The following is a 14219-nucleotide window of genomic DNA, read 5'->3' as shown; positions in this document are numbered from 1 at the left end:
ATTAGTTAACAGGACACGCAAACCTGCCATGCCACAGAAACACTTGATGTTGGAAATTAAGCTGTAAAGAAATTCTATTTCTCTGAAAACCATCACTGCAATCAGGTCATGACACACACGCTGTGATTAGGGTCCTCCGTGTTGGTCACTCTGAAAAGAAGGGGTGCATTTGAACTTGAGTTTCACATTTGGAGGGACTCGTGTGACACGTCTGGCTGTTTGTGTTTTAGGCCACTTTTTCCTGTACCTGTGAGGACCCGTATGTGGGGACCTTCTGCGAGGAGTTTGACGCCTGCCAGAGCAAGCCCTGCCAGAACAACGCCAGCTGCGGCGACGCCAGCGAGAAGCTGGACGGAAGCAATTTCACCTGTACCTGCCTGCCTGGTATGGTTTCTGGGGTTCCCCTCTCTCTGTGGGACACGCATGCACTGAGGCACCCAGGACGGTGAACATGCTCTCTCCAGCTCCTGGACAAGGGGCTTGACGATCTCAATTGATTCTCTCAGTCTCTCTCCCTATAATTGGGAATGACAGTTCACGAGGACTTGAACATCAGGGTTCTGACTTTCTGGGGTGCTTAACAGTCCACCATTTTTGCACTGGGATGGTTATAGTCTTAGTCAAAGAGAGCCCTGGATGTTTCAAAAAACAAATGAGTGAATGTGTGCTTGAGTATGGACTGAGGCTATAGTGGGTGATTATGCTAAGTAACTTCAGAAAATTGCAGACTTGAGTGGTTATGTAACTACTTAACCCTCCCATTAATGTGAATTTCTCTGCTCGTATGTGTTCAAAGCCCAAGTTCATGGTGGACAGTTCTCCACAATGAGGCGAGTCTTTATTATTTATTCCTTGGTTATTACGGGGTATTTGTGGATATTACAGGAGACTTCCAAATGCTTGGAGCATGAGTGACTCGGGAGGGCAGTAGAGTGTATCCGCAGACTTCTGAGCTCTGGCCAGCCCTTAATTGACTTACTGCTTGGCCAACTATAGGATAAAACTCTAAGAAGCCAGGAATGGCATGTTACCAGTGAGCATTTTCATACAATTTTTTTGGATACAGCTTAAAAGAAAACACCGAATTACTGTTTTGTTTTTTTTTAAAGACTCATTTATTTATGCATACAAGAACTGGGGTACAGGCCAGAGGTGTGGAGGGTGAGAGGATTCACCAGAGACAGTGGGGAGCAGAACAGGAGGACTGACTAAAACACACTATTGAGGGGAACAGCGGGCGAGACAGGAAAGGTCTGCTGCGCCATGTGGGTAGCTCCCTGGCCGGGGATCGAACTCATGTTGCAGTCTTAACCCCTTGCGCCACCAGGGAGGCCCCACTTCTCTTTTCTTATTATGAAATAATGTGCAAAACTGACATCATCTTTCCTTTCCCACCCTATCCTGTGGCCACTTTGCCACTGGGTGGGGATTCAGCATGAGGCAGGAGATGGGGCTAGAGAGGGAGGGAGTGAGGGGGAAGTTGGGGTGATCGGGTGCTCATTGGAAGAACCAAGACCCAACATTAGATGATTAAATACTTGCATGCTTTTAAAAAATGATTCCAGCATGCGCTTTGCTCTGTAACTTGCTCTTTTCAGTGTGTATTTCCTAGTCACAGACATCTTTCCATGCCAGCACATTTCATAAGGTATAGTGCATTTTGTTCGATGCCAGTTTCATAGTGTGCCTCCTAAATTTCTGTCTCTAGGTCAGACTGCTCTTGGCATCTCCATTTCCCTGTCCCAGGTCACCTTGAGCTCAGTCCTTTCCAAACTGGGCTCCCATGTCCCAGCCCACACCACTCAGCTTCTCCCAGCCAGGCAGCTCCTAGTCTCTGGGGGCTTCCCTCTCCCGCTGTCCACATCAGTCTTACCCCCAAGTGTTTTCCATTTTACCACGGGAAGACTTCTCGGCTCCCCGACCCTCTCTGCAGCCCACTACCAGCCCCAGGCTGGCTGCCTCTGCCCCTGTCTGCACTGCTGAGAGAATCTCCCGCTGCTTCTCTGTCCACCTTGACCTTGCTGCCCCCTGCAGTCACCTTGCCAAAGTGAGCACAGCCTTTCATCAGGTCAGTCTTCTGTCCCCTCCACCCTCCATGGGTTGCGGTGATCATTTCCCAGGGCCCCCTGGTATAGTCACTCTCCTACTTAAAGCCCTTCTTTCCATTGCTGTTGGGCTGAAGACCGACATCCCCAGACTCCTTCTCCTCCTCCACACCTGTCTCTCCTCACCTTTCCAGCACCACCTCACCCCGCTGTCTGCCTGCTCTGGGTCCAGCCACCTTGGGCTTGCATTGACCTCACAGCCTGAGCACCCTCTGTCCTGGGACTCACCTTTGTGCCTGGACAGCTCTTCCTGCTGCCTCCATTTTGCCTGGTCCCTGACCCGGTTCCTGTTTTAACCCATGCCCCTTTCTTCAGGAAGCCCTGCTGGGCCTCGCTCCCATTTTCTCTTTTGTAGCTGCGATCCCTTTCCCTCAGCCTCGGCCTGTGTTTACTCTGTGGTTCTTGATTACCTCCTGTCTCCCCCGCCTGCGTGAGCCCTGCTTCGGTGTCGCTCATTAGCGTCTAATAAACCCCGGATGCAGTGTGCTTATGAATTGAATGAATGAAGGGGGGTGAAGGTGGCCTCAGGTTGAAATTATTCCTCCTTTGATAGATCTCTAAGATGTTTTCAATTTCTCTTTGATAAATAATGTCAGGATGAGTCAAGATCCTTCCATAAATAGTCTCAATCAGAGCTGGGAGGTGGAATTTGTCACTATCTGGACTGAAGTGATTTTAGTTTGATATTTTATATGGATCTGTTCTCAAAGGGGATTGCTTCACTTTTTATAAAAACTAGTTTAAACCTATTTTTCTTTTGGAAATGTCTTTAACTTTCATTTATTTCTTTTTTTGGAAGATTTATTTATTTATGCATATAAGAGCTGGGGTACAGGCCAGAGATGCGGGGGGTGAGAGGACTCACCAGAGACAGAGTGGGGAACAGAACAGGCAGATCGATTGAAATCCACTGCTGAGGGGAGCAGTGGGGAGACAGGAGAGGTCTGCCTCACCATGTGGGTTTCTCCCTGGCCAGGGATCAAACTCGTGCTGCAGAGGCTGTGGCTTGCTACATAGAGCAGTGCTTAACCCCTTGCGCCACCAGGGAGGCCAACTTTTATTTATTTTTCTTGGGGTAGCATGGATTTACAACATTGTATGCGATTCCAAGATGTAGGGCCACATCTCAGATCCATCACCCCTTGTGCACAGGATGGAGCACCCCCAGTGCTGTGTGACACTCTGTCCTCACGCCCACAGCTTGCTTTCATGCATTTACTTGGCTACTTTAATACAGTAACGATGCCTGCCAAGACCCTTCCCAACACAGAAGTTATAACTGATCATGGACTCGGGTCACCCCACGCACCCCTGACCTCTCCTCCCACCTAGAGACAACGGTCACTCGGAATGTCACGTTTATCAGTCCTTTGTCTTCCTTTCTATATGGTTTTAATGATTACATGTTTCTAAAAAGCATTATTTTAAGTTTTAATTGTTTACACCTTTATAAAAGCAGGAGCACGCATGTGACTCTTCGGGCTTACTGCTCCCTCACTGGGCCCGGCTGCGTAGCTGGTCGCTGGGTTTCCTGCTTTGGGCTGTTGCAGTCAGCTGCATTCATCTGTGCCCCGCAGCCCAGCACGAGAGGCACCTACGTGTGTGTCTTCTGTCGCCCACGTGCTCGAGGTGGCTTTAGGGCTACCTAGGGGTGGACTTGGGAGAATATAAAATTTAAAATGTTCCAATTTTCAAAGAATAATACCCCATTTTATTTTCTATATAGATACCTGTGTATTGGGTTGTCAGAAAAGTCATTTTTGCAAAGAAGACAGAAAAAAATACATCATGGTTTTTCCAACAACCTTATACAAAGGTTACAATTTAAACAACTTTAAAAAAAAACAGGGTAAGACACCTCCACCCACATTCACTATCTTGTCCAAGCTTCCTGCAGAAAGGCATGGCTGGTGTGGAGTCGTCCAGCTGTGAGACAGCACTCCACGGACAAGAAGCTCCTTCCTGTTGAGTAGAATTTAAAGCATTGACGTAACAACAATGGCCATTTGAAATCTGTTGTGCTCGCTGGAGCTTGCCACACTCTTGCATCCTTCTGACCGTCTACATTAGCCAAAGGTGGCCTCGGATTAGCTGGGCCTCTCAGGCCTCCTGCCTGTCTCAGGGTTGGCCTGACTCCCAGTGGCCTTCACAGAGCTGGGTCCACGGGATTCCCTCCCTGTGACTTCTGTTCCTCCTCAGGCTCTGGAGCAAATCTTAGTCAGAGGCAGAGAGATGTGGGAACTGTCACTCCGGGGCCCTAACTTTCTCTGTGCCCAGAGACTTGCTCTGACTTATTCCTGCTGGCTCTGCTTTGTTAGTTCCCCGTCCCTGTGGGACAGCTCCCCACCTCCTTCTGGTATCTAGTCCTACCTCTCAGTGAGATTTTTACTGTAGTTAATGCACATACAGAGACATACAACACACACACAGACACACACTGATACAGACACACAGGCACACACTGACACATAGACAGACACACAGACAGACACACACAAACACACACACACACAGTTAATGTTTATAGAATGTTTATCACGTGCCAGAACTGTGCTGAGTGCTTTCTAAGGGTATTCTAGAACAGTCTCTGAGTTAAGCACTCTTCATTATACCAGTTTTGTAGACAAGGAAACAAAGGCACAAGGGAATTTTGTAATTTGGCCAAGAATATCAGCACGGGCCATGCTGGACTCTGCTGCAGTGACACATGGACCCAGACCTCTGTGGCTTCCAAGAATGGTTGATTCTATTGGGTCATGAGAAGACACCTACCCTCAGGGACCCAGGTCCCTTCACATTGTGAAGAGAGGCCCCCACAGCTGCTGCAGAAGAAAGGGGGAGCTGCAGGGTCTTGTGTGAGTTGCTGAGGACAGAGCTCGGGAGGCCCACTATCACTTCCACCACAGCCATTTGCCAGAATCCAGTCACAGTCCCTAGAGACTGACTTGGGGACAGTGTGGTGGGCGCCCTTCTGGTGTCTGTCATGCCAGGAGAAGCAGCCAGCAATGGGTGGGCTTTGAAACTGCCCACAAGGCCCAGGATCCTGTCACTCACTTAGCTGTCTTCCTGTGTGTGCAGCCACACAGCCGGCCCTGGGGTGACTGTCATTGCAGGCAGTGTTGATCTTTCAACTTTCTCACATCAAATAGGCATCTTTTTTTTTTTTTTTTAAAAAAAAGATTTATTTATTTATGCATACAAGAGCTGGGGTTTAGGCCAGAGATGCAGGGGGTGGGAGGATTTAACAGAGACAGAGTTGGGAACAGAACAGGCAGACTAACTGAAATACACTGCTGAGGGGACCAGTGGGGACACAGGGGAGGTCTGCTGCGCCATGTGGGTTGCTCCCTGGCTGGCAGGGGATCGAACTCATGCTGCAGAAGCTGCGGATTGCTTCATAGTATGGTGCTTAACCCTTTGGGCCACCAGGGAGGCCCTCAAATAGGCATCTTCTTAAGAGAAGAGATATTAAGCAAAATATCCCCAAAAAAGGGGACTGAGTTATCTACTTAGTTCTGAACACTCTTGAAAAACTTTCTTTTTTTCCATAAAAAAACTACATTTCCTTTGAGGAAGAACTATTTACAGGTTAATTAACATCAATTAATTGACCTTTGGAGCTCTAGATTTATGCACGAGAACTCTCAAGCATTGGGAAGTATGTTTTTCTTTTGAAATTGCTTCCTGCTCTGCTCAGATTATTGCAAGTTTGATCTTGAGAAATTACCTTGTTTGATGAGTGAATTAATTCAAACCAGGTTCTCCCAACAAAACCTCTTCATGGAGATGTTGTTCACTTGATGCAATAGTATTCATTTCTCTTGAGAGGTGACCAATTCTTGGAAAATGAAATGCTATTTTCAGCAAAGAAACCTCAGCTCCAAATTTTCTACTATTTTGATATTGTGCTTTAATTTCTACATAAAATGCCATGGACATGGAATTTTCTGACCTGTAGGAAATCTAGAAATGCATGAATATTACAGATCCGGTATTGAGTTGGTTAAGTAACAAACTCTATGCTTGAGCTTTCATTTTGATTTTTAATGCAATTTTTTTGGAAGCGGAAGTTGACCTTTTACATAGCGAGATATTGATGAATGCCATGGACACAGGTATAGTACAGAATGGATTATAGATTATGGTCAGTGCAAGTTCTGTGGTGGGGAATGAATTTTTATCAAACATAACTGATATTTTCCTAGAAATTTCTTATAATACTGTCAAAAAGAAGGGACTTATCAGCAGCACAAACTACTCTTGATTATCGACTTTGGCAGCTGGGTTTGTCCAAACCACAGGTGGCCGCCGTTTGCACTGATGTCGTGTGGGCTGTGTCAGAAGCTCTGACATCACTCTGAGAGGTAACGCACAGGGACAGGAGCAGGGGAGCTGGCCAGGAGCTGCCACACAGGCCGCAGGGCAGCACCGTGTTGGAGACGGTCATAGCCACTGGGTTTTCACATCGTCATGAGGCGTCCAACTCCCCCACGTGGCCCTGTTTGCAAGGACAAGAGATGGGCGAGATATGAGCATGAACCAATGTGAGCTTGGGCCACTCTGAAGGCATTTTAGAGGCAAAAGTAACGCAAGGGATGAAATTGAAACAGTCTCCATTATTTTATGTCCTGAAATGATAGCATCCTATGTAACAGCAGGGGCTGGAGAGTCTGAATCCCAGACGACAGTCATAGATCCCACATGGTGAGCCCTTCAGTGTGGGCTGTTCCCCTCTCGCCTGTCTGCTTCCCACCCAGCCCTGAGCCCACACTGTCCGGTTCAGAACCAGGAGGCTCTGCTTGTCCTGTGAGGTCATGCATGCCAGCCAGGGGCCTGGTTCCATCTGCCCTGGCGCCCAACCTGTCCCACTTGGCCACAGCCTCTGGACCCAGCAATCTGAGTCCTGCTTCCATACTGACCAGTTTCCGACTCAGCCTCTCTGGGCTGCTTCTTTGACGCTTGTCAGATTACAAGAGCCCTCACCACAACTGAAGAGGTGTATTAAGTGAGAATGCAAGCCCCCACCTGTTTTTTGGACACATACTTCTAGAACCTCTTCCAGTGTCTGCCCCATAGTAGGTGCTCAATAAAGATTTGCTGGATAATGATTGAATGAAGGACTAGAATAAGGCAAAATTCCATGTGAGGTGTGCAGGGACGCAGTAGGGACGCACGCCCTGTCTCCTCCTCTGTCCCCTCGCCCTGTCGCTGGCCTGCGGGCAGAGGCCTTGATGTCCTCTTCTTTGTCATTGCTCCGTCCCCCGTCAGCACCAAGTCCTGCGCCGTGGGCACAGTAGACACGCGACCCGTGATTAAGTTGAAATTTACCTTCATTAATCAGGCTTTATTTTCTAAAAGCCTTCTAATTTCAGGAATATAATTTTTCCTCAAAGGAGCTATATCTGAAGAGAATAGCTGTGATCCACGTTCAGAACACCACTGCCAAAATATTATTAGCTTTGTACAAAGCATTTTCCAACTGCAAAGCACTTCATTGTTCTGACTAATTGGTGATTTCAGCCTATTTTTAAAAAAATCATCATTTCCTAGGCAAGGGGAAGGAACTGTGTTCCCGCCCTGGCTTTACGCTGTCAGACACGCCTGTTGCCGCAGCCGGCACCGAGGCCCCTCGAGGTGGGAGTCGGAAGTGGGTGACCCCCTGCAAACAAAGCAGAACTGGCTGGGTCCTGCTCGCCCTGGGCTCAAGGAGAGGATACCCGGAGTGCTTCTTGAATGGGGTCACGCAGAGTTCCCGAGTGAGGAGCTCCAGGCTCGCCTGCGTGTGTGGAGTATGGCAGGGTGGCTGTGAGGCTGAGGGAGGTCACCAGAGGGAAGCAGCCATTCAGGCCTCTTAGCTCTGTCCATCTTGGGGTGACAGTATGTTTCCCGGGACTATAGTCCCAGTTTCTCAATTTCCCGTTAGTATAACACTGGTCGCGGGGGATGGATGTCACTGTGGGGTGTCCCCTCAGGCTGGAGGAAGGCTCTGGAAGCCATCCACTCGAGGGGTTGGCTGAGAGTGACGGCTACCCAAGGGGAGGAAGAGGGAGGGCTGAGCTCTCCAGGTGAAGGGAAGAGGAGGGAGGGAGGGGCTGGCAGGGTCTCAGGAGAACCCTGGTGGTGCCTGTGGTGCTGATCTTCCCCGCCCCCAGAGCCTGGCTGGTGCTGAGGGAACCAAAGCAGAGCAGTAACCGGCTGGCGAGGGCTTCAGTCCAGCCTCTTGGTTAGCAGTTAAGTGACCTCCTGTAAGGGCTGACACTTTCTGCTCTTGGGTTTCCTTGTTTTTTAAATACAAGATTGTTGCAAGGAGGGTCATGCGTTGGGCAGGTGAGGGGGTGAAGAACCCTGGACGAGGCTGGAGCTCGGTAGGGAGTCCCAGAAACACGGTGAGGCTGATCTTCACAGAGCTGGGGTGTCGAGTCTACTTCAGGGCCCTCCCTCGAGGTAGCCCCTTCTCTGTCTCTTGTCTTCCAGCTCCGTTGGCCTTGGAGCTCAGCTCAAGGGCAGCTGGGAAGCCTCCAAGCTCTGCTCTGTCACAGCAAGCTTCAGAGAAAAGTTGAGACCAGCTGCTCTTTCTTTTTTGTGCTCTTACCCATTTAGCTTCGTTACACCATCCCGGGCTCAGCGGTTGGCAGCGGCAGGGCGCGGAGAGTGGTTCCCTGAGACCCCACTGGCCGCTCCCTCCCGCCTCTCCCTGCTACCTGGGGAGCTCAGCCCGCACCTTCCTCAGCGGTGGCCTCTCCCTGGGGTAGCAGCCGCTCATTCCCAGCCTGCCTCCCTCCCGAGCGCCCCTCAGCGCCCCACTTGACCAGATGCATCTGCCAACACCGCATCATCCTCTTCAGACCCAAGGCTAGACCTGTGGGTGCGTGCCCCCACGTGCCCCCACGCACCCCACCATGCCCCCATGTACCCCCATGCACCCCACGTGCCCCCATGCACCCCCATGCCCCCACGTGCCCCCACGTGCCCCCCACGCACCCCACCGTGCCCCCATGCGCCCCCACGCACCCCACGCACCCCACGCACCCCCCACGCACCCCCATGCCCCCACATACCCCCACGTGCCCCCACACGCCCCCACACGCCCCCACATGTCCCCCACACCCTCCCGTGTCCCCCCCCCCCGCGCCCCCACTTGGGCTCTAGTTCCTGCCTCCACCCTCATCGCGCGGGCTGGGAGCTCATCTTCCCCATCGACTCCTGGTCGTATTTCTCTTTGGTGGCCCACCTGCCCCTCTTCTCTCCCACCCCGTGACCCGATCCAGGCTGTCGTCACCCGCTGCCTGCACCCTGGCCACAGCCTCCCCGCAGGTGCCAGAATCCCAGGGCAGCCGCGCTGGGCGGAGAAGCCTGAGGGCAGAACCTGCCCGCACACCTTTCCTTGTGACCTTCGGGAGATTTCCTGCTCCGACTGGGTCTCAGTTTTGGTCTGACTGGGTGACAGCATCCCGAGTGCGGCCGCGTGGCAGTGGTTGTGCACGTTAAATAGGAGGTTGTGCGCGCTGTGCTTCCGAGCTACCTGGTGCGCACCTGCGTGGGCAGGTGTCACTGCACCGTCACTGGGAGTCAGAGGTCTGTGCCCTGGACTGAGCTCCGCTGCCCCTTCCTGGCTGGAGCTTTGGCTTCTGCTCTTCTGTGTCTCCCTCCCCAGCGAGCCAACTGGGCCATGATTTCAGTGTCTCCGGGGGAGTTGTTAGGCCCTGCTGAAGGAAAGGAATCTTTCTTGAAATCCCACCCTCCCTTGTCATCACCGCCCAAGAAGACAGATTCTGGACTCTCTCAACCTCACAATTTCTTATCTGGGTTCTAGGGGAAATGGAATGAAAGATGATTTAAAACCCAGTAATGCCCGGAGCTTGTGCTCCACTAGATAAGGAGTGGAGTGTTCATTTCCTTGCCCTGCGCTGGGTGCCGGGGACCTGCTCTTAAACAGCAGGGCTGCAGATCCGGAGATGATGCAGTGGCAGGTTCAGTCACTGAGCTTACAGAGGCTCGGCCAAGAAAAGCCACGTGTCGGCGCTGCGATCAGTGAAGACTTTGTGACACGATGGAGTCACTGACTCTCCCTCTCCCATCTCTTTCCTTGGCCACCTGCACCCCATGGGTAATTCTTAAATGAATAATATTAGTGTTTGATGTTAAAAAAACATCTGCTGATGTTCCAGATCTCAACCTTGAGCATGTACCTTGGATCAGAATCACGGGGAGGGATTTTTAAAACTCAAAATGCCGGGCTGTTCTGTAGGTCCCAGATGATGAGGTGAGGGGCAGGGATAGCAGGTTCCCAGTGCTGCTGGTGCAGAGCCCCCACCGGAGCACCCTGCCCTGGATGCCTCTTAAAACCAGAGAGATAAAGGATATTGGCATTATGCTTGGACTTGTGAAAATCCACAAATTATTCATTCATTCATTCAATAATTATGAGCCTGCTACAATGTGCAGGCGTGACACGGCCTCTGTGAGTTCAAGGACGCAGTCAACAGCAGTGGTGGCTGCTGCTCGGAGCTGATCTCATCCAGTCCTCGCAGGGGTTACCTGTAATGGGAGGCAGGTGCCCGTGCTGCCCCGTCCAGCTGTGAGGGAAGGAAAGTCCAAGTCAGTCCTTTGATGTCCTCACTCAGCAGCTCAAGGCACCATCATCCCAGACTCTCACCCACTGTCCGTGCACGCTGCCTCTTGCCTCTTCTCACGAGATGTGGCTTCCTTTGTTTTTGAAGCTGGGGCTGAGCTTCCCCAGGGCTGTTGAGGGTCAGTTTCTTGCAGACTGTTCTTTCCACTGCCTTTTCACTCCCATTTTAATGATAGTTCATTAGTTGCCTTGCACAGATGGGCCTCCGATAATTTCCCTCCTTTGCCTTTGGCTTTGAATTTGTTCAGATGTGTTTGTATCCCTTTACCAGAGGTTCTTACTATTTTTTTCTGTGCAGTCATTTCTGCCCTCCAACTTTGAAATTGGATGTGTCTGAGATGGGAGAGCTGGGTGGTACAGACTCCTGTGATTTATTTCTTGCTCAGCAGGCTATGCAGACCCTCCATCTCTGCAGCAGGGCCTGCTGGTCCGTCCCCGAGGGCACAGGCAGGCCGGGGGCCTCTCTCTGTGGCATCAGCTTTTAGCACAAATCCCGAAGCTTCGCTTCGCTGCACAGGCTCAGCTATTAAAAGACCAGCAACAGTAAAAATAGCTCTTACCACAGCTCCCACCTTGGAAGCTTTCAGGACTACTCTCCAAAGAGGCAATTAGGTTCCACTTCACAGAGTCAGCTCAGCACAGAGGCACATTTCCATTTAAGCAGAGGACTCGTGAAGTTGGCATCAAGTTGGTTGTGCAGGTTGGGGGAAGACTTAAAAAAACGGCTGATGGATTGCCTTGTTTTTGAATAGTCTGCCTCATGTAGCCCGTTTCACTTATGCCTCATGGAATTTGTCATTGAACTCCAGGCGGGCTTCCTTCATTTGGAGACGACAGTAAGGGAAGTGCTTTGGGTGTACTTGGGGGTGGGTGTTTTATGCCTTGCTGGCAATTAAAAGTCACCCCTAGGATGTTGTTTTCTCCAAACCATTGGGATATTCACAGGGAACCAGCTCCTTTTCTCCATGCACTGATCAAGTGAAATTATATTTTATACTTAAATATAAAGTGATATAAATGTTAACAATGGTTCACAGCAGAACACAGGTGACATGTGGGCTGAGGCACTTGGTGCCTTTACTCAGTGGCTCTGCTCACCTTCCAACCTGCCAAGCGCCTCTTCCTGACTCACCTGACTGCATCTCTCGGGATCAGGCAGCTTTGTAAGTTCTAAGCCTCATTTTTAGTCACCCCAAGGGCCTTGTGAGGCATCCTTCCTGTATATGCTGAGGCACGATGTTGCTTACATCTTTTTTATACTAGAATGTTTTCCAAATGTTATACTAGAATGTTCTCCAAAGAGACACTCTAGCCCCTGTGATTCTTGACGAGGACAGTAGTTCTAATAGTCACCTATTTTGAACCAATTGTTTATTTCTTCACGAGCCACCTCAGTGATAAATCCTCCATTTATTCAGTGTCAATTTATTTAAAAATAGTCTTTAACTAGCTAGACGTTGCAAACATTCCCAAGGATTATTTTTAAGCTCTTCTGAAGGTGCCATTCTCTGCTTTGCATAGGATTGGTTTCTGGTGAAGGGATGGTAAGAGGCATTGAGACAAAAATGCAGGGTTTCAGTCTGAAGGACCCAGGTTTCTGAATGTTGATGTCAGGGACATTTGGGGCTGGCTAAATGCTCGAGGGGGCTGTCTTGTATATCCTAGGAAGTTTAGCACCCCCTGCGTTGTGACAGGATCCAGAATGCGGCCACATAGTAGTGGTTGTGCAGGTTAAATAGAAGGTTGCACGTGTTGGGCTTCTGAGCTACCTGGTGCACACCTGCGTGGGCAGGTGTCGCTGCCACTATCATTGTGAGTCAAAGGTCTGGTGCCCTGGACTGAGCTCTGCTGCCCCTTCCTGGCCAGAGCTTTAGCTTCTGCTCCTCCTGCGTCTCCCTCCCCAGTGAGCAACTCAGACCCGTGATCTTGGCTCTCTCACCAGGCCCAGCGTCAGGGCGACTCTTCTCATGCAGAGACAGATGCACAGAGGAAGGAGCTCTTGTTTGTTGTACCTGATTGCAGTGAACTCCTGTCCGTACTCTCCAAATGGAATTGGTTGCACACTGCACAGCCTCTGGAGTCCAAAGCCATCCTGACCTAATTATTCTGATTTTATTTGTAACTCCCATTCAGTGTGCGGTTAACTTCCTTCCCTGTGTACTTGTGTTAGTTCCCTTAAGACATTTCCGCAGCTCCCTACCTGGCTCCAGAGATGACTTTAATGTCCTTCTATTAGGTCCTCCACTTCTTTATGTAATTCACTTTCAACCTCTACTGTCTTTCCTGATTTTATGGCTGAAATCCCACTGAATCTCCACCAGCTCCCTCCCTCCCCAAGTTGGCGGCTGGCTCTCTTGAGTAGCTTCTCTATTAAGTGCCCATTTTAAATCTGCACCAGACCTCTCTCTAGGGCAGGACCATACCTGCTCTTATTATAACCTGCACCACCTTGTGTATTCTGTGTGGTCCTGAGGGCGCAGCTCAAAAACCAGGCTAGAGAGTAAGATGGCGCCTGGTGAGACTAGGAACAGCAGGAGGCCCAGAGTGGCAGCAGCGTGGTGGTCAGTGGGGAGAGTGGACAGAGCAGAGGGGGCAGTACCAGAGCAGATAGTGCCCATTAGCCAGGGGCTAAAATGTTTTTTTTTTTTTTTTTTGTGGGACCCTCGCTGGTGGCCGGGGATCGAACTGGCACTGCAGAGGCTGCGGGCAGCCTCGCAGCCCAGCGCTCAACCGCTGCGCCACCAGGGGAGGCCCCTAAAATGTTTGGGTTTTATTCTAACTCTTTGGGAAGCCACTGGAGGGTTTAAGTCTAAGAGTAATTTGCAAATGATGTCTAGAAAGATCTCTTTGGCTACTTGCATGTGGATTGGAGGATGTATTGTCAGAGAGCAGGGGTCGTGGGCTGCCGAGACAGTGCTGGAGTCCTGGGGAGAGGCAGGGATGCCCAGAACTAAACAATATGAAAGGCTTCACATGGCGTGGCCGTGGCCGTCTTTTGGGAGGTGGTCCAGGAGAGCGGGGGTCTGGCTGTTAGAGGAAAGGGCATATCACTGGCTAGAAGGAAGGGGGCGATTATGGTATTTGCCTATGTGGCTAGGTATGGACTTTAGTCACCTGGGAACTGGAGGGAGGGTCGTTTGTCACTGTGCATTTTTAGGAAAGTCTGAACCACATTTACAGCTGCCCTGCAGACTCCTGTGCCTTCACATGGACTTTTCTTCATGCCCTCGTGCCTCCCTGGAACTTATGGCAGAGATTTTTTATGGCCTGAAATGCCCATTTGTATGTATGTGTTAAAGCAAATTCTTCCACAGCACACACACACGGTGGCCACCTCTCCTATGCCCAGCTGACTTCACAGCCTTGCTTGAACATCATCTACCACATCCCATGGGGTGGGCACCGATTTGGTAACTTGAAGAGATTCATGATCAGCGAGGTTACTTTCTTATCTGGAGAAAAGACAAACTTTCAGCAGGCTG

At 50.4% G+C, this 14219-nt stretch overlaps 1 protein-coding gene across 1 annotated transcript in view; it reads left to right on the top strand.

Moving 5' to 3' along the window:
• The window catches only part of DNER (delta/notch like EGF repeat containing), a gene marked incomplete at both ends in the record, with an annotated part of 252537 nt that overhangs the window by 158904 nt on the left and 79414 nt on the right, over positions 1-14219 (top strand). The window contains one exon of the mRNA XM_084235240.1: positions 231-384. Coding sequence (XP_084091366.1) covers positions 231-384 — 154 coding nt within the window. The remainder of the gene's footprint in view (positions 1-230; positions 385-14219) is intronic.

Source organism: Talpa europaea (genome assembly GCF_964194135.1).
Source record: "Talpa europaea genome assembly, chromosome: 1".
Classification (NCBI taxonomy): Eukaryota; Metazoa; Chordata; class Mammalia; order Eulipotyphla; family Talpidae; genus Talpa; species Talpa europaea.
This window is presented reverse-complemented; position numbering and strand designations above follow the sequence as displayed.